Genomic DNA, 19,028 nt, shown 5'->3' with positions numbered 1-19,028 from the left:
TTTTTTTTTTTTTTTTTTTTTTGCCAGTCCTGGGCTTGAGCTCAGGGCCTGAGCACTGTCCTTGGACTTTCTCAAGGCTAGAGCTCTACCACTTGAGCCTCAGCACCACTTCCGGCTTTTTTCTATGTATGTGGTACCGAGGAATCGAACCCGGGTCTTCATGTATGGTAGGCAAGCACTTTAACCACTAGGCCAAACTACCAGCCGAGTTGTCTAAGTTTTAGGAACAATGTGTCCATTGTGTTTTCCTATGACCAGATTCAGTGTAATTTGGGTCCTTGTGCTGAAAAATTCCCAGCAGCGTATTGGATAATAAAGAAAGCAGAATCCTACTCTAAGCTCATTTTATCTATCTGTAAAGATATTGGAGATGTCTTTTCCAAGGTTTATCTGAATGACCGAGGAGTTGGAAAACATATATATATATATATATATATACATATATATATATATATATGTTTTTGTTTTTTTTTCAGCAAAATGCTGTTTAAGGATGTAAGGACGCTCGGTGGAGAAATGATGCACTTTTTCTTTTTCTTCCTGCATAGCTAGGACAACAGGCACACGTCACTGGCTATGTCATCACAAGGCTAGATATGATAATGAGCTTGTAAACCAGGCCTGAGACTAAATGTGGTCATAGGTTGGAAATGGTTGCCCAGTGTGTTCTGGAAGGGTATACACCTGTGTATTCTTCAATCAAAAGTCTGGATATGGGGCTGGGAGTTTGGTCTAGTGGTAGAGTGTTTGCCTAGCATGCAGGAAGACCCAGGTTTGATTCCTCAGTACCACATACATAGAAAAGGCCAGAAATGGTGTTGTGGTAGAGCTCTAGCCTTGAGAAAGTGCAAGGACAGTGCTCAGGCCCTGAGATTAAGCCTCAGGACTGGCCAAAAAAAAAAAAAAAGTCCAGATAATTAGCACTTGATAGCACTTAAAGAAGGTCTCAAGATGAAGGGCCTAAAGAAATATATGAATTCCAAAATTGAAAACAATACTTACAGAATCATCTGAATGTAGATGTTAAAATAAAATAAAATCTCGATGGCCAGGTACTAATGGCTCACTCCTGTAATCCTAATTCTTCTTGGTTCAAAGTCAGCCAAGGGACAGCATCCAGGACCTGAGTTCAAGCTCCAGTACTAGTATAAACACACACACACACACACACACAGATACACACAAAATCTTTTTACATGTAAAGTTAGCCAAATAAGCTCTTGGAATGTGCATATATGTGTGCCTGTATTTAATGTATTCTATAGGGATTAAACCAAAACACAAATGTGCTTTGGCGTTGAAAGCTGTGCCAAGTCTCAGCCCAGAACAGCTATTTCCAGCAGCCATAAATCCCCATAGCGAGGACTTGGTAATGGGAAATGGGACCAAGCTGTTTAGCAGTAGAGTAGTGAGAAGGACTCACAATCACCACTGTAATAATTGGAGACAATTCAAATGAATAAATAATGAGCTAAATAAATATTTAAAGCTATACCAAGATAAAATCCTGAAAAGTGACTTTCTAATTTGTTGAGCCGGAAGCACACAGTGATACTAAGTATGGATTGAGTTCTTGTTTTCATTACATGTACTTGCAATTTTTAATACGGGTTACTACCAGCACAGTTGACTCTAGAACTTTCTGTGCTGTGTCATCCATCCATTGGCACTGTGGATGTGGTATGATCACTAATGGAATAATGGAATACCTCCTTACCACTCCACACCCCTTTTTTTTGTCTGTGTGCCAGTACTGGGACTTGAACTCACAGCCTGGTCACTGTACTTGAGTTTTTTCCGATCAAACTGGTGCCCTACCACTTGAGCCACAGCTCTACATCTTGCTTTTTGATGATGAATTGGAAATAAGCATCTCATAGGCTTTTCTGCCCACCCTGGCTTTGAGCTTTAGAGCTCAGATCTTAGCCTTCAGAATAGCTAGGATTACAGGCCCACCAGCACCCAGCTACCCTACCCCTTCTTGTATAAATGCTGACTTCTAGATCTTCCAAGAAAACCCTTTTGTCTGCTGCTAAACTTGTGTCCCTTGCACCTTTTTATGGACCTAACAACTTGGGATGTGAGCTTTGCTTGTCCAGTAGTGCCATTTCCCTGAAGTGCATGAGGGCCTCTTTACCCTGTAGTGATTTATTTGTAAATAATTAAGAGGTGGGGAAATGTGTCTGGCCTGATGCTAAGTGCTGGGTATGTTACAGGCTTGAGAGTGGTTCCCTGGAAACCACTGTCTCGGACTCTGCCTGCTGCTGATTGGATTCTTCCAGCAGCTCAGGGACCTCATGTTCTCCAGTGCAAAGACATGTGTGGAGAGGCGGCTCCCAGTCCAGTCGGTCCTGCCAGCTAGCCAAACACTGACAATACATGTGGCAGAAATTAATACTAAGAATATTATTCAGCCTAATAATGCTTCTGATTCTCCCAGGAAGGTAGGAGTCAGTTGTAAAAAGGCTGTTGTTGGCTGATTGGGTTGGTGCTTCAGTTTGTTGGGAGAAGCCAACAAATTAACTTTTAGTGACTTGTAAACAGAACTGAGAAGAACTCTTTGAGCTGAAATGATCCACATGCAAAATCACAATAGGTTTAGTTGGTGCTAAGTATTTTTGCTATGTGCCAAAATAATATAAAATTAGAATTATTTTTTTTTTGCCAGTCCTGGGGCTTGAACTGAGGGCCTGGGCACTGTCCTTGGATGTTTTTGCTGAAGACTAGTGCTCTGCCACTTGAGTCACAGCACCACTTCCGGCTTTTTCTGTGTATGGGGTACCAAGGATTGAACCCAGGGCTTTGTGCTTGCTAGGTGAACACTCTACCACTAGGCTACTCTCCTGGCCTTGGGATTAATTTCTGTGATAGGAGTTAACCATTCATTAATAAGGAATAGTGATTTGGAGGGACATAGAATACAGGCATGAAATAATTTGGAAATTGACAACTTCCTACAAACACATGATCGCCCCACCAACAAAGCTTATAACAATGGAGTGGATGGGAAATGTGTATTTCTTTTATTTAAGTGATTCTTCTAAGGGCATTAAGTGTAAGACGTAAAGGAACATCATGAACAAATGTTAAAATTTCACAGCTAAGTATCCTAGAATTGGTCACTAATATAAGAATTTTGATTATGTGTGTGTGTGTGTGTGTGTGCGTGCATGTGTGTGTGCATATCTGTATGCATGTGTACATTTTAGTACTGGAGTTTGAACTCAGGACCTTGTGCTCATTTGGCTTGGGTGTTCAACTGGTGCTCTGCCACTTGAACTATGTTTCCAGTTTGACTTTTTGCTGGTTAATTGGACATGTGGACTTTTGTGCTCAGGATAGCTTTGCTACTAAGGAGGCCTCCTTAGTAGCAAGGATTACACAGGAAGATTATAGGCTACTGTTGCCCACCTAAATTGAGAGCTTTTTGTTGATTTTGTTTGTTTGTTTGTTTTGGTCAGTTGTGGGGCCTGAACTCATGGCCTGGGTCCTATCCCTGAGGCTTTTTGTGCACAACAAGGGCACTACCATTTGAGCCACAGTACCACTTCCAGTTTTTGAAGGGTTAATTGGAGGTAAAGAGTTTCACAGTGACTTTTCTGCTCTTGCTGGCTTTGAACTGTGATCCTCAGATCTCAGGTAGGTAGGATTATACAGGTATGAGCCACTGGTACCAGTCTAGGTGAGAGATTTTTAACTGCCTTAAATCTATTATTAATATCTCTAGTGATATTATTCTTATGAAGTGAAAACACACAAGGCAGAGTGGTTTCAAGAAGGCGATAAGCTGGGCACTGGTGGTTCATGTTTGTAATCCTAACTACTCAGGAGGCTGAGATCTGAGGATCATGTTTTGAAGCCAACCCAGGCAGAAAAGTCTGTGAGACTCCAACTAACCACCAAAGAGACAGAAATGGAGATATGGCTCAAATGGAGTGAAAAGGCCAAGTTAGAGCGCAAGGTCTTAAGTTTAAGCCTCAGTACACATATGTACACACTGTCTCACACACACACTCACACACACTGCTGTGAACGATTCACAGTATTTTTGAGGAGAAGTCAGTCTTAATTTTGATCAATTTGAAGATGTCTATCATTTTCAGTTACTATAAAAATATGATTCACTTGAGCCCCGTTGTTTCCAGGAACAATGATGTGATGCTGTATTTTCATTTTGGTAGGTTGAGGTTGGCCAGAGACTTGATTTATTCATGTGTGCCTCCTCAGTGCTGATGTAGCCCTGTGTCCACAGGTCAATGGCATGCAGCTTTATGGAAAGTCCCGCCGAGAAGCCGTCTCTTTTCTTAAAGAAGTGCCACCCCCTTTCACCCTGGTTTGTTGTCGCCGGCTGTTTGATGACGAGGCCTCTGTAGATGAACCAAGGACTGTGGATCCCTCGCTTCCCGAGATGGAGGTATAAAAGGAGATGCTGCATGGCCGGAGGAACTGGGGAAACATCCCATCCCATTTGGTTTCACTAGGGCCACAATGACTTTTCAACCTGTCATTTTTCATTCAACAACCTCCAACTCTTCCTTGAAATGTTGGTGCATGGATGGGCATATGAATTTTGACTTTGGAGAATTGTTTTATTCATTGTCTCCACTTATTGGCTTTTGGCTTTCTGTTCAATTCATTTCATCTTACGAAGGTTAGATTGTTGGTAAATGTTGACTATCTAATGATATTTTTTTCCAGACTCTTAAAAATAGGAAGATCTATGATCAGTTTCCAAATGAGTCTAGAAGTTTCCATAAAGCACAAGTTCAGAAAGGAAATGAGCTTTCTTTGGGGCTTTGTGTAAGAGTAGGATAATTAGGGGCATAGTTGGAGTACATGCTTTGTTACCTTTTGTCCTTTATAACCTTATCTTTCCTGCTTCTGTCTTCCTTTTTCAGAATCTTGAGTTGTAAGTCCATTCATACCACTTTAGATAGATAGACTATCACCCCTCCTCCACTGCCTAACCTTTTTAAAACTTTATGGATGTCCATGGCTCTTCTTGTTCACTCTTCTTTGATTTCTGATTTCTGCAATTATGTAAGAATCTAGTACTATCATATTTTACAAATGCTTTAGCATGTTTTCATGTTGATTTTTCTAGAATAATGTCAGTTTCTTCTGGGTAGAGGCAATCTCTGAAAATCATTTTCTATCACATGTTGATTTTTCCTCTTTATTTGAGGGTTTTTTTTTGTTTTTTTTGTTTTGTTTTTTTGCCAGTTTTGAGGGCTTGAACTGTCCTTGGGCTCTTATAAGCTAGAGCTCTACCACTTGAGCCACAGCACCACTTCCGGATTTTTCTATGTATGTGGCACCAAGGAATCAAACCTGTATCTTTGTGCAAGCTAGGCGAGCTCTTAATGCCACACTTGGTAGCACATACGTATAATGCCAGCACTTGAGAGGTAGAGGCCAGAGGATTGCTAGTTAGAGACCAACCTGGAGCTGCGTAATGAGTTCCAAGCTAGCCTGAGTATGCAGTGAGACCCTAGCTCAGACTATCGCTTACCCCATAAAAGGACCTAGTAAATTTCTGAATATTGATTGACAGTCTTTTTAAAATGTCTTCTCTTTGTTTTTATTAAAGAATTTATTAACCTCTTGTTTTTTTAAACACACACACACACACACACACACACACATATGTTTCAAGGTAAGTCATGTGTCATTACTTTTGCTCTTTTACTGAAGTGAAATGTAGGTGGTAGCTTCCCTCTGAAGATTGATACAAGTGCCTTTATAATCCTGGAGGGTGTGTAAATCAGCAAGCCAGCTTGCCAACCCTGCTCCCATCTATCATACTTTACCACAATGGGTGAATGACAGCTTGAATTATGTCAAATGTCAGCCTAGTTCCACCCATTAATTGATTGCTTTCCCTTCTGTAAATACAAGAGTTATGTAGAATTGATTATATCAAGGTGATATATTTCACATTGAAGCATGAACTCTATATACCTGGGGTCCCCTGAAATTTTTATCAACTTGTATTTCATAACTTTATGTGGTTGCTTAAAATCCTGTTTCTTTTTTCTGTATTTTTCTATTTATTCTGATACCTTGATACCTTCTTATGTTCTTCAAGTCTATCTGGCTAGGTGGCTCTGTCAAAATTCTAATACTCATTAACTGGGAAAGATATTAAATGCCCCAGATTATATGTTAGCCACTATATCTTACTTTGTATGACAAGACTGTACTGGGGCTCAAACCCTGGGCTTCATGCTCTTAATCTTTTCTTTTCTTTTTTTGTCAGTCCTGGGCTTGGGCTCAGGGACTGAGTCCTTGGGTTTTCTCAAGGCTAGAGCTCTACCACTGGAGGCACAGAACAACTTCTGGCATTTTTTTCTATATATGTGGTACTGAGGAATCGAACCTGGGTCTTTGTGCATGCTAGGCAAGCACTCTACCATTAGGCCAAACTCCCCGCCTGCTTTTAATCTTTTCACTCATGGCTAATGTATTCCTACTTGAGCCACACCACCATTTCCAGCTTCTTGCTGGTCAATTGGAGATAAGAGTTTTGTGGACTTCCCTACTTCGTCTTCAAACTGCCATCCTCAAATCTCAGTGTCCTGAGTAGGTAATGTTATAAGCTAAGGTTATAAGCAAGAGCCACCCTACCCAATTAGAACTTTACTTTTTGCTGAAGACATAATTGTTGTCTTTTTAAATATACCACTTCCACATCAGACTGAAATAGAGGCTGCTGATCCAGAACATTCCCCCTAATTTCAGATCTTGTAATTTCAGAACTAGGAAATTATTTTTACATTGAGATTCTATCCATCATGGATTGGAAGTTGATCCCCCATGTCCTACAGCAAGAGTTTCAAATGTAGACCAGCCTTAACTTTGAAGAAGTTTTTGTGCCTTACTCTTCCAAATTTTATAGCCTTCTCCCTGCCTACTCCTTTTCATTTCAGTTTTTTTTGTTTTCTTTTATAGATCACTCAAAATCATGTATAAGGGGTTGATGAACTATAATTTTATTCACTGAAATAATGTAATGTTTTAAGAAATCTTGCTGTTAGCCAGGTGCTGGTGATTCACACCTGTAATCCTACCTACCCAGGAGGCTGAGATCTAAGGATCACAGGTCCAAGCCAGCCCTTGCAGAAAAATCTGTGAGACATAGTTCCAATTAATTAGCAAAAAGCACAGTGTAAAAGTATGGCTCAAGTGTGAGCCTTGTGGAAAAATAGCTAAGGGAGAGAGTGCCCTTAGCCTGAGTTTACATCCAAAAAACCCTAGTATCCACAGGGGGAATAAGAACAACTCTGGAGGATTTAAGGGTACAGGGAAGAGAAAAAACAAACCTGCATTTAAAAGTTATTATTTAGGAGGTAGGTCTTACGCTTGTAATGCTAGCTGCTCAGGAAGCTCAGATCTGAGAATTGCAGTTCCAAGCCAATGCAGGCAGGAAAGTTCATAAGATTTATCTCCAATTAAGACTTTTATTTCCAGGGGCTGGGAGTTTGGCCTAGTGGTAGAGTGCTTGTCTAGCATGCACGAAGACCCGGGTTTGATTCCTCGGTACCACAAAAAAACCGGAAGTGGTGCTGAGGCTCAAGTGATAGAGTGTTAGCCTTGAGAAAGCCCAAGGACAGTGCTTAGATCCTGAGCCTAAGCCCAGGACTGGCAAAAAAAAAAAAAAAAAAAAGACTTTTATTTCCAATTAACTACCAAATAGCCAGACATGGGACTGTGGTAGAGCGCTAGCCTTAAGCAAAAGAGCTCAGGAATTACATCCAGATTCTGATTTCAACTTTCAGGACCAGCCTGTGTGCATGCACGAGGTCTGCGCTCTCTCTCCTTTCTCTCTTCCTCTCTTCTCTCCCCCTCACTCTCTTTCTCCCTCCCTTCCTTCCTCCCTCCCCCCACCTCTCTCTCATTGTTTAAGTATTTATGCTGTGTGTCCCTTCTTTCTTCCTTCCTTCTTTCCACTTTAGTTTCCTTGTAACGTTTTCCTTGAACACTTCTGGGAGCTAACAGTGGTTAACTGTATCTCCTGCTCTGGCTGCCTCTCTCTGTGTTGGCCTCTCTGTCTCATCTTCTCATTACAAATCCAGGTATTGCTACTTAAATATCATATCCACTGCTGTGTTGTGTAATGTTTTCATTATTATTGAAATTGCGTGTTTTTCCTTTTATGCTTCTAATGGTGATGACAGCACTCATTGAAGTATAAGAGGTTAGTGTTAATACTTCCAATGAAACATGTATGTGACAATTTTTAGAAGACTTTTGTATGCACACCTGTGGTTTTCAAAAGCTCGTGTCCTGGATTGTGTGTGCCCCAGTGCATGCCCCTTTGAAAAAGATTGGCAAGAAAATCTATGCATGCCAGAGAGAGGTCCAGTTTGGAATGATGCTGGGAGAGTCTCGCTCTGTTCATTCTTTTCAGAACAGAAAGCAAGTGTTTTGAAGTATTTTGTCTTTGTTGTTGCAGGCTGACCCCATCGCAGATATGAATGCTGAAGAAGATGATGATGGAGAATTAGCCCTGTGGTCTCCCGAAGTCAAGATGGTTGAGCTTGTGAAAGATCATAAAGGCTTAGGGTTCAGCATTTTGGATTATCAGGTACAAGAGAGAACCCCTACAGGAGTTCAGTTTGTTTCTGTCTTGTGATTTGTTTTTAGAACAATTGGTTTATGCTAAAGTTATGTGAAACAGTCCTGTGTTAAGCATCCATTGGCTCAAGTAAAACTGAATCTCAATTCAGGGTCATTGGACTGTCACTTGTTGGCTTTATAATGAGTGACTCTCTCAATGAACACAAATGATAGATGATGAAAGGTACTATTATACCCATGATGCTTTTAGAGACTGTGTATGTGTGTGTGTGTGTACCAGCACTAAGGTTTGAACTCAGGGCCTCATGCTTTTGCTTTTTCACATGTGAGGCACACCTCCACTTCCAGCTTTTTGCTCATTAATTGAAGATAAAAGTCTCTTGATTTGTTTGCCTGGGCTGCCTTCAAGCCATGATCCTCAAATGTCAGCCTCCTGAATATCTAAGATCATAAGTGTAGGCTCCTGGCACCTCATTTGATTAGCTTTTTATTTATTATTTTTAAAAATTAGTGGGATGATGGGCTGGGAGTTTGGCCTAGTGGGAGAGTGCTTGGCTAGCATGCACAGAGACCCGGGTTCGATTCCTCAGCACCACATACATAGAAAAAAGTTGGAAGTAGTGCTGTAGTTTAAGGATAGAGCTCTTGCCTTGAGAAAATTCAAAGAACAGTGCTCAGGCCCTGAGTTTAAGCCCCACAACTGACACACACACTCAAAAAAGTGTCTTCCAGCTTTATTGAGATATTTCACACGTGATAGAATTTAGCTACATTCACTTGGATTATTTTAGAATATTCACAATGAATTTTAGGACGTAGTCAACATTCCAGCAATAGATCCCTCCCACCTTAGCATCTGTTCCCATTATCTATTGTGTTGTTTGAGATGGGTTCTAGTTAGGTAGCCCATGCTGGCTGAGAATTCCTTGTATAGCAGAGCCTGTTATTAAAGTGGAAATCCTCCTACCTCAGCTTCCTTTGTGCTGAGATTACAAGCATGACCCACCACACTTGGCCATGTATGTATTTGTATATTCATAGTGTCATAGTGGGAGGAGGAGGATACAAAAAGTCACTGTAAGATATCTATCTGTTTCTGTTTGTCTGTCTTTTTTTTTTTACCAGTTTGTTCATTACAAAAGGTTGAGAAAATATTACCAGCAGGAAATAGCAGTACTTAAAAAAAATAAAGGTGATGTGTTGGTTCCTACAATGGTTACATTGAGCAAATGACAAGGCAAGCTCTTTCCCTCCTCGCTGCAGCCCGCCCTAGGTAGTTAATAACCACCCAAAGTGACTGAGCAACATCTAGGTGAACCATAACTGGAATCACATATATCAAAAGGATTCAATGAGAATTTGTTAACCATTTTCATAATTAGATTTTAACTGTCAAAACACATTTCAGTTGTGGTCTAGATGTCTAGCTACTTTTCCATTATCACAGAGATTGATGTGCATTTGCATTCTTATATAATAAGCATTTATGTTCTAATCATCCTTCTAGATGACACTATTTGCTACTTATTTATTTTTACTTGTTTAGCAGGGTAGAGGTCTAACCCAGAGCCTCCTACTTGCTAGGCAAGAGATCTGATGTTGAGCCCCTAGTTAAGTTCTGTTTTAAGTGTTGCATATGTTAAACCAGAGGAAGATTTCAGACCTTAAGAAAATAATAATAGGGCCAGAAGTATGGCCTAGTGGTAGAGTGCTTGCCTACCATGCATGAAGATCCAGGTTCGATTCCTTGGTACCACATACATAAAAAGCCAGAAGTGGTAGACCGCTAGCCTTAAGGAAAGCCCAAGGACAGTGTTCAGGCCTTGAGTTCAAGCCCCAGGACAGACCAAAAAAAAAAAAAAAAGAGTGCTTGGCTAATATGGTACCATGAACACAGAAAAAGCTTAAAGTGGTACTGGGGCTCAGGTGGTAGAGCACTAGCCTTGGAAAAGCTCAAGGACAGTATGCAGGCCCTAAATTCAAGCCCCAAGACTGACAAAATAATAATAATGATAATAATAGAGATAATAAAAACTTTAATCAAGGATAGAAAACGTTCATAATTCTTAGCAGTTTAATTCTTTTAGGTAATAAAACCATCCCTCTTACCAGTTCTGAGTTTTGTACTTTTTAAAAATGTATAGTCTGGCCGGGAGTTTGGCCTAGTGGTAGAGTGCTTGCCTAGCATGCACGAAGACAGGGGTTCAATTCCTTGGTACCACATACATAGAAAAAAAAAAAAAAGCTGGAAATGGTGCTGAGGCTCAAGTGGTAGAGCTCTAGCTCTGAGAAATTCCAAGGACAGTGCTCAGACCCTGAGCTCAAGCCCAGGACTGGCAAAAAAAAAAAAATGCATAGTCAGTTTTGGCAGTACTGGGATTTGAACTTGGGGTCTCAAGCTTACTAGTCAGGTGCTGCATCACTTTTGGGGGGATATAGTCTCACATATTGGCCCAGAACTGCCATCAGACTGTGATCTTTCTCCTATAGCTGAGATTACAGGTGTGCACCAGTTCACCTGTTGGCAGAGGTGGGGTCTTACTAACATTTTGCCCAGACCAGTTTTAAACTACAATCCTCTGGATCTCTGCCTCTTGAGTTATAGTCAGTTTTAATGTGGGTTTTGTTTTTCCTTCACTGCATAGGTATGCATTCTGACTTGCTCTTGTGTGTGTGTGTGTGTGTGTGTGTGTGTGTGTGTGTGTGTGTGTGTGTGTGTGTGTGGTCTATCTTCATAATTTAAAAACATTTTGTGGCCGGGAGGTTGGCCTAGTGGTTAAAGTGCTTGCCTAGCATGCATGAAGACCCGGGTTCGATTCCTTGGTACCACATACATAGAAAAAAGCCGGAAGTGGTGCTGAGGCTCAAGTGGTAGAGCTCTAGCCTTGAGAAAAATCCAAGGACAGTGCTCAGGCCCTGAGCTCAAGCCCAGGACTGGCAAAAAAAAAAAAAAACAAAAAACAAAAAAAAAAAACAAAAACATTTTGTTGTCAGAGTGATATATAGAGGGGTTACAGTTACATTCATAAGATAGTGAGTGCATTATTTCTTGAACATTGTTACCCCTGAACTTGCTCTTTAGGGTTTTATTTTTATTTTTAAAAGTCTGGTGTTTTCTTTTTCTCTCATTTTCCTTCTAGTCATCTGCACTCATGCCACATGCAGCTCTGCTGAACTGTGTAAAGTATATCTTGCTTCAATAAAGTGCCTTTGCCTTTGTATTTCTCAGAAAGAAATGATGAAATGTCTTCCATTTCCTAAATGCTATTTTGATTCAGATGAAAGCACTCAGCTTATTTAGTCTGTAGCTAAACATGGCAAGAAGAAAGCATTCCTAAGCTGGATATATTTTTTTAAATCTTCAGCACACTCACAAGTGCAATTCTATACCATTTGTCAGTGATATATAAAATTGTTACCTATGCTGACATTCAGCTGACAGGTGAACATAATTTTAAATTCGGTTTGGGGCAGGTTAATTAAGTGATTATACCATGCATTGTGTAATTAGGCAATAAATTCTGAAGTTCAAAATTGTATTTTTGCAAGGCTAAGCAAAGGTTTAGCAAAAGCCATGAAAGGCCACATTCCTTCATTCAGAGCATCCTTTGTGGATTTATTAGGTGGCTGCCACGGCAGATTCCCATCTGCCAGGCTCAGCATATTCAGAACACGGCATCCTGTGTTGGAGTGTCTCCCCAGCATATTCAGGGCCCTGGGTTCGATTTCCAGCCCTACAGTATAAAAAGGATGTCAATGATATCTGCATTCCAGCAGCCTCCCATATAAATAAAATATCTTAGGCTTTAAAAAAATGAAGAAAAGCTGGGCGTTGTGGCTCACTCTTATAATCCTAGCATCTCAGGAGGCTGAGATCTGAGGATTGCAGTTCAAAGCCAGCCTAGGCACTAACACTGTGAGACTCTTATCTCCAATTAACCACTAGAAAACCAGAAGTAGCGCTGTGTCTCCAGGGGTAGGGTGGTAGCCTTGAAGAACTCAGGGACAGCGCCTAGACCCAGAGTCCAAACCCCACAATTAACAAACAAATAAAATAAAAATAAAAGCAACAACAGCAGCAGGAAGAAGAGGAGGAGGAGCAAGAGGAGGATGAGAAGGAGGAGGAGGAGGAGGAGGAGGAGGAGGAGGAGGAGGAGGAGGAGGAGGAGGAGGAGGAGGAGGAGGAGAAAAAGTTCAGCGATAGGGAGAAGGCACTAGGAAGGAAGAACATCCGGGCGTATGGTGTCTACATTAGCAGGCAATGAGGACATTGGATTTTTAAGCCAGTGCCAGTGGCTCATGCCTGTTATCCTAGCTACTCAGGAGATCTGAGGATCCCAGTTCAAAGCTACCTGGGCAGAAAAATTCATGAAATTCTCATCTCTAGTTAAACAACAAAAAGCTTGAAGTGAGGTATGGCTCACCAAGTCTTGAGAAGCATATTGTGGATTATTGTCCAGAAGTTTGCTTGGGACTCAAATGAAGCTGGACTTGAGGAAAACGTGAATGCACAGATACATGATGCTGAGCTGGGCTGTGGAATGATGGCATGGCAGCTGTCTGGGCAGGCTGCGAGTTGAGTTGTAGACTGAGCAAGGCAGAGCAGCAAACTCTTCTCCCTGAAATAAAAATGCTGAATCGGATACACATTTCTAGAAGTCAGTCATGTGACCAAGAATAAAGCATTTCCGTGAAAGGCATTGGAAACAAGATTGGAGCAAAGGAAAAAGATAGAAAACAATAGAGCAGACAGCACATACAATTCAGGTGATAAGAATTCCTCTGAACTCCTGCCCTGTGTGTGCACGCTGTTACAGAATTTGCTGGCACCTGTGTAACTTTTAGCCCTTTAGGACTGAGCTGTAGAAAGCAATATTGTAACTTGTCAAGAACATGAATATTATAGTTTTATTACTCTATGATTGTTTATGACTGTTTATCACTATGCAACAAAGCTCTTCAGAAACTTGGCTAAAAGTTGTTTTTTTGCTTAGTTGTTTTTGTTATGGGGCCTAAGCCCTGTCCCTGAGCTTTTTCTTTTTGTGCAAGGCTAGTGCTCTACCGCTTGGAGCCACAGCTCCACTTCCAGTGTTTAGGTGGTTACTTGGAGATAAGCTTCCTACATCATGCCTTAGTTATCTTTATTTTGCTTCTCTAGTACTTCTCTAGCACTCTAGCCTTTCTCGGGTTATTATCTCTGTGGAATATTATTATTTACATTAGTGTAGATATAATGAGTAATGTTTGTAGAGCGTTCGTTATGCACTAGGCCCTATTCTCATTGCTTTCTGTATGTTGGTGCATGGTTTCCTCAGGAGGAGCGTATGAAGTAGACACTATTTTTATTCATGCACTCATTCATTCATTCACTATGTGCTGATCCTGGGGCTTCAACTCAGGGCTTCATGTTAAGAGTACTTGAGTCACACCTCTACTTCGGGCTTTTTGACCGTTAATTGGAGATTAGAATCTCTAAGATTGATTTTCCTGATCTGGCTTCGAACCATAGTCTTCATATATCAGCCTCCTGAGTGGCTAGGATTAGAGGTGTAAGTCACTGGTGCTTCACTATAGGCACAATTCTTACCTTCCTTTTAGAAGTGAGGAAAACAGGCACAAAGAAATCAGGTCACCAAGCAGAAAGAACAGCGCTGGAGGAATTTCAATTCCAAACTTTAGACTCTATTACAGAGCTATAATTCTCAAAACAGCTTGGTACTGGCACAGGAACAGGCCTGAAGACCAATGGAATAGAACTGAGGACCCAGATATTAAACCACAGACCTATGGCCACCTAATCTTTGACAAGGGAGCCAAAAAAATAGAATGGAAGAAAGACAGCCTCTTCAACAAGTTGTGCTGGCAGAACTGGTTAAGCACCTGCAGAAAACTAAAGCTGGATCCTTCTTTGTCACCTTGCACTAGAATTAACTCCAAATGGATCAAAGACCTGGAGGTAAAAGCTGACACACTGAAAACTCTACAGGAAGGAATAGGAGATACGCTAGGCCTCCTTGGCACAGGTCGAAACTTTCTTAATAAGGACCAAGAATCACAACAAATCAGAGAAAGGCTGGATAAGTGGGACTGCATTAAACTGCAGAGCTTTTGTATGGCAAAGGACATAGCTAGTAAACTAATCAGGAAGCCTACAGAGTGGGAGAAGATCTTCACCAACCAAACAACGGACAAAGACCTCATATCTAAAATATATCAACAACTCAAAAAATTGAATCACTCCAAAACTAACCTCCAAAGTAACAACCATCCCATTAAAAAATGGGCCAAAGACTTAAAGAGAGTCTTCTCTGAAGAAGAAACAAAAATGGCCTATAGACACATGAAGAAATGCTCAACATCTCTGGTCATAAAAGAAATGCAAATCAAAACAACTCTAAGATTCCACCTCACTCCAGCTAGAATGGCCAGGATCAGGAAAACGAATGACAACAGATGCTGGAGGGGATGTGGCCAGGAGGGATCACTACTACACTGTTGGTGGGAGTGCAAACTCGTTCAACCACTATGGAAAGCAGTGTGGCAGTGCCTCAAAAGGCTAAACATAGAACTCCCCTATGACCCAGCAATTCCACTACTTGGCATTTACCCAACCACCCAGAAACAAGGACATACTAAACCCACTAGCACAACAATGTTCATTGCAGCACTGTTCACCATAGCAAAGATATGGAACCAACCTAGATGTCCCTCAGTTGATGAGTGGATCAACAAGTTGTGGTATTTGTACACAATGGAATTCTATGCTGCTGTCAGAAAGAATGACATCGCCCCATTTGTTAGGAAATGGAAAGACTTAGAAAAAATCATATTAGTGAAGTAAGCCAGACTCAAAGGAACTTAGGCTCAATGGTTTCCCTCATTCGTCATAATCGGTAGAAACCTTGGGCTCTACTAGCAGAGATTTGCAATAGAGCAAAATCTTGATACATAAGGACATATAATGTGAAGCTAATTGAAAGGACCTCCAGGATAGTGAAACAAAAGCCATATAATGAATGATTGTTGTCCTTAATGTACTATGTTATCTCTCATCTCCTTTGCTGTCCCTTGGTTATCTCATATTGGTATAGTATCTCACTTTGTTATCTGATATATTGAATTTATTTGTATTTGGATATTTGAAATTTGATAGGGAAGGGGGGAAAACCAAGACGGGTGGGGGGTGTGGGGGGGGGAGGGAAACGGGTACCAAGACATGTGAAAGGGTATCAATGTATGTGAATTAATGCACCTTCTATCTGGCAAATATCATGTAACCCTTTTACTAATTACAATAAAAAAAATAAATAAATATAAAAAAAAAGAAATCAGGTCACCAATATATGTTCACGCTAGTTGTGCATATGATCGAAGTGGTGTTTGAACTCTAGCAGTTGAGCTCCAAATCTAAATGCTTTTAACCATATTTCTTTTTTTTTTTGGCAAAAAAAAAACTTTTATTGGCTCTTTTTCTTCACCTTTTTTTCATTTTTTTTTACTTTTTCAGTTGGTTTTTTTTTTATTGTAATTAGTAAAAGGGTTACATGATATTTACCAGATAGAAGGTGCATTAATTCACATACATTGATACCCTTTCACATGTCTTGGTACCCATTACCCTCCCCCCCCCCATACCCCCCACCCATCTTGGTTTTTAACCATATTTCTATATTACTCTTTACGAGTTGTCTTTCCATGTGTGTCTCATTATAGACGATTCCTTATATGCAATTTATTACAAGAGATGGGCCTATTTTTCCAGCTTGGAAAAAATTTTGTATCTTACAAACTAAGCTGCTAGGTAATATTCTCATTTTTAGTGTTTATAAGAAAGTCTAGTAAGCATTAAAAATTAATTAACATAGTATGATCAGCTGCATTGTGCAAGAGCACAAGAGTACTTATTGCTTCAGAAGAAAATCATTGCAAATTTAAAAATCCTAAACTAGTGCAGAGTAATTTGTTGTAGATTAACGTTCAATAATGAAGCAATTATTAGTAGTTATTAGTAGTTTGAAGCATCAGTAGTTCCTTAAATTTCTACCAGAAACCATGAAAAACTTTTAAACTATGTGGATTTTACCTTCGGTTGACCTTATAAATTAAACATGGCAAGTGGATATTTTCTGGTGTTTTGATTTATGTTGAACTTTGAATAACCCCACATGATTATAATTCACTGGAAATGTTTGACATTAGCCAATTTTTGAACATTAGCCATGATATTGCCAACCTTGGTACTTTTGAATTGCAGTGATTTAGAAGGTAAAATTTATTAACCAATAACTCTCCTCCCTCCTACATTCTGTTCTTCATTTCTTTCCCTCATGTACAGACTCAGCTTTTGCCAAAGCTTGTATTTTTGCCAGATTTTGCATTTGTCTTAGGCACTGAAGGAAGTAAAAAGAGAAATCATGATAGCACCGTTATTGAGAAATGATGCTTTAAAGTTGTTTGAAAGCCCAAAGGCAAATGAGGGTTCATTTAAACCCAATAGTGAAGCTGGATGCTAATGGCTCATGCCTTACTGCTAGCTACTCAAGAAGTGGAGATGAGAGGATTAGGGTTCACAAGCCAGCCCCAAGAAAGTCTGTGACACTCTTATCTCCAATTAACCACCAAATAAAGCCAGAAGCAGAGTTGTGGCTCAACTAGTAGAGCCCTAGCCTTGAGAAAAAATCATCAGGAACAACACCCAGATCCTGGGTTCAAGCCCTTTGACAGGCACAAAAGAAAAAGTTCTATGAAGGGATCCTGTCAGTTCTCTTTTTAGGTAGGCATTATATCACTTGAGGCATACCTTTAGCCCCTTTTGGGGGTGGTATGACCAGGGTACACTTCTGCACCCAGACATTATGCTGTTATATATTATGTCTGGGTCAGTTGGCATGTATCACCACATTCAGCCATTGGCTGACATGTACTCTTTTGAACTTTTTTTTTTTTTTTTTTTTTTTTTTTTGCCAGTCCTGGGCTTGAGCTCAGGGCCTGAGCACTGTCCTTGGACTTTCTCAAGGCTAGAGCTCTACCGCTTGAGCCTCAGCACCATTTCTGGCTTTTATCTATGTATGTGGTACCGAGGAATCGAACCCGGGTCTTCATGCATGCTAGGCAAGCACTTTAACCACTAGGCCAAACTCCCGGCCCCATCTTTTGAACTTTTCTACCTGGGCTTGCCTTGAACCATGATCCTCTGATTTGTGTGTGGGTGGGGGTGTGGGGGTGGGTCATGGGGCTTGTATGCAGCCTGGGCCTGAGCTCTTCAAATCAAGGCTACCACCCTACCATTGAGCCAAGCCCCACTTCCGTTTTCTTAGAAGTTAATTGGAGATAAGTCTCACATCAGTCCTTTTGTGCCTGGGCTGGTTTTGAACCTTGATCCTTAGATCTCAGCTTCCTGAGAGGCTAGGATTACAGGTGTGAGCCACGTGCCGTGCCTGTGCCCCAGCTGTAAAGATGTTTTAAAAATTAGTAATACATGCATAAAACTGCAAAGGTAAATAAAAGTACCTAGTGATAAATTTGCCTTGTTGACAGGTAAAAAACCAGTTTTTCACCCTTCTTTCCACCCAGAAGTAGTTTATACATGCATAATTATATAAGCAGTGTTTTGTTATTGTTTTGTAATATTTTAGTTTTTGACACACAGTTACACACTTTAACTACATTTTGCTTTTGTTCTCTGATATCTCTTCTTTCATTTTTAATAACTGTATCATATTTTATTGCTGATGCACAATAATGTATTTAATCAGCCTCCTGTACCCAATTGGTATATATTTTAAATGAGGCCATAGTGGATCTTTGTCATATATTTTTGTAAAACAGTGGCAATAAATCTAGTGATAAATTTCTGTAAGTGAAATTACTGATCAAAAGAGCATATATCTTACCAATTTGAATACGTTTTACTGAATTTCTTGATTTAACTGTGTAACATATTTAGTTCGCTTAAAATGGGTGCTTTCTTATGTTGTCATTCAGATAACTCTCCTGGAAAAAAATAGAATATGTGTGTAATTCATTAATGTACTAATGGTTTTCCATGATATGGACAGATTAAGTGATAGCAATATGTAACTGTCAATTTCAACTTTATATATGCGGTAATTAATTTAGTGGCCTATGTAGCTAAGAGGTTATAAAATATTTATATTCACATTCTGGTATTAGTGTCCCGAAATCTATTCTTGTTTCTTCCACCAATTGTAATATAATATTTCAGGAAACTGAGCTGGGGGGCATTAGGACTTAATTTTTGTCAAGAGATGGGAGATTTTGAATAAATATTGCTATCCATTGGCAGGGGTCAGTAGATTGTGCAAGTCCAGAACTGAACAGAACCCAGAATGCAGAATTTGAGGGATTGTGACATCATTTTAACACATAGCAATCCACAAAATAGTAATCTTAAAAACTCAAATATAAAACTTCTTTTTCTGGAATAG

General features: G+C 40.2%; 1 protein-coding gene and 1 long non-coding RNA gene across 3 annotated transcripts in view; one reads left to right on the top strand and one right to left on the bottom strand.

Moving 5' to 3' along the window:
- The window catches only part of Patj (PATJ crumbs cell polarity complex component), a 264,480-nt gene that overhangs the window by 52,053 nt on the left and 193,399 nt on the right, over window positions 1–19,028 (top strand). For both annotated transcript variants that reach the window (XM_090334725.1, XM_090334724.1), the window contains 2 exons: window positions 4,253–4,414; window positions 8,456–8,587. In XM_090334725.1, the coding sequence (XP_090190851.1) occupies window positions 4,253–4,414; window positions 8,456–8,587 (294 nt within the window). The remainder of the gene's footprint in view (window positions 1–4,252; window positions 4,415–8,455; window positions 8,588–19,028) is intronic.
- LOC150061729 (uncharacterized) lies at window positions 12,177–18,869 on the bottom strand. Its single transcript, XR_016535938.1, has 3 exons — window positions 18,741–18,869; window positions 13,005–13,199; window positions 12,177–12,314 (listed from the first exon to the last, which is right to left on the bottom strand). It is a non-coding gene; the product is annotated as an uncharacterized LOC150061729 (long non-coding RNA).

The sequence above is a fragment of the Megascapheus bottae genome, chromosome 6 (genome assembly GCF_031878675.1).
Source record: "Megascapheus bottae isolate mThoBot1 chromosome 6, mThoBot2.hap1, whole genome shotgun sequence".
Taxonomy (NCBI): Eukaryota; Metazoa; Chordata; class Mammalia; order Rodentia; family Geomyidae; genus Megascapheus; species Megascapheus bottae.
This window is presented reverse-complemented; position numbering and strand designations above follow the sequence as displayed.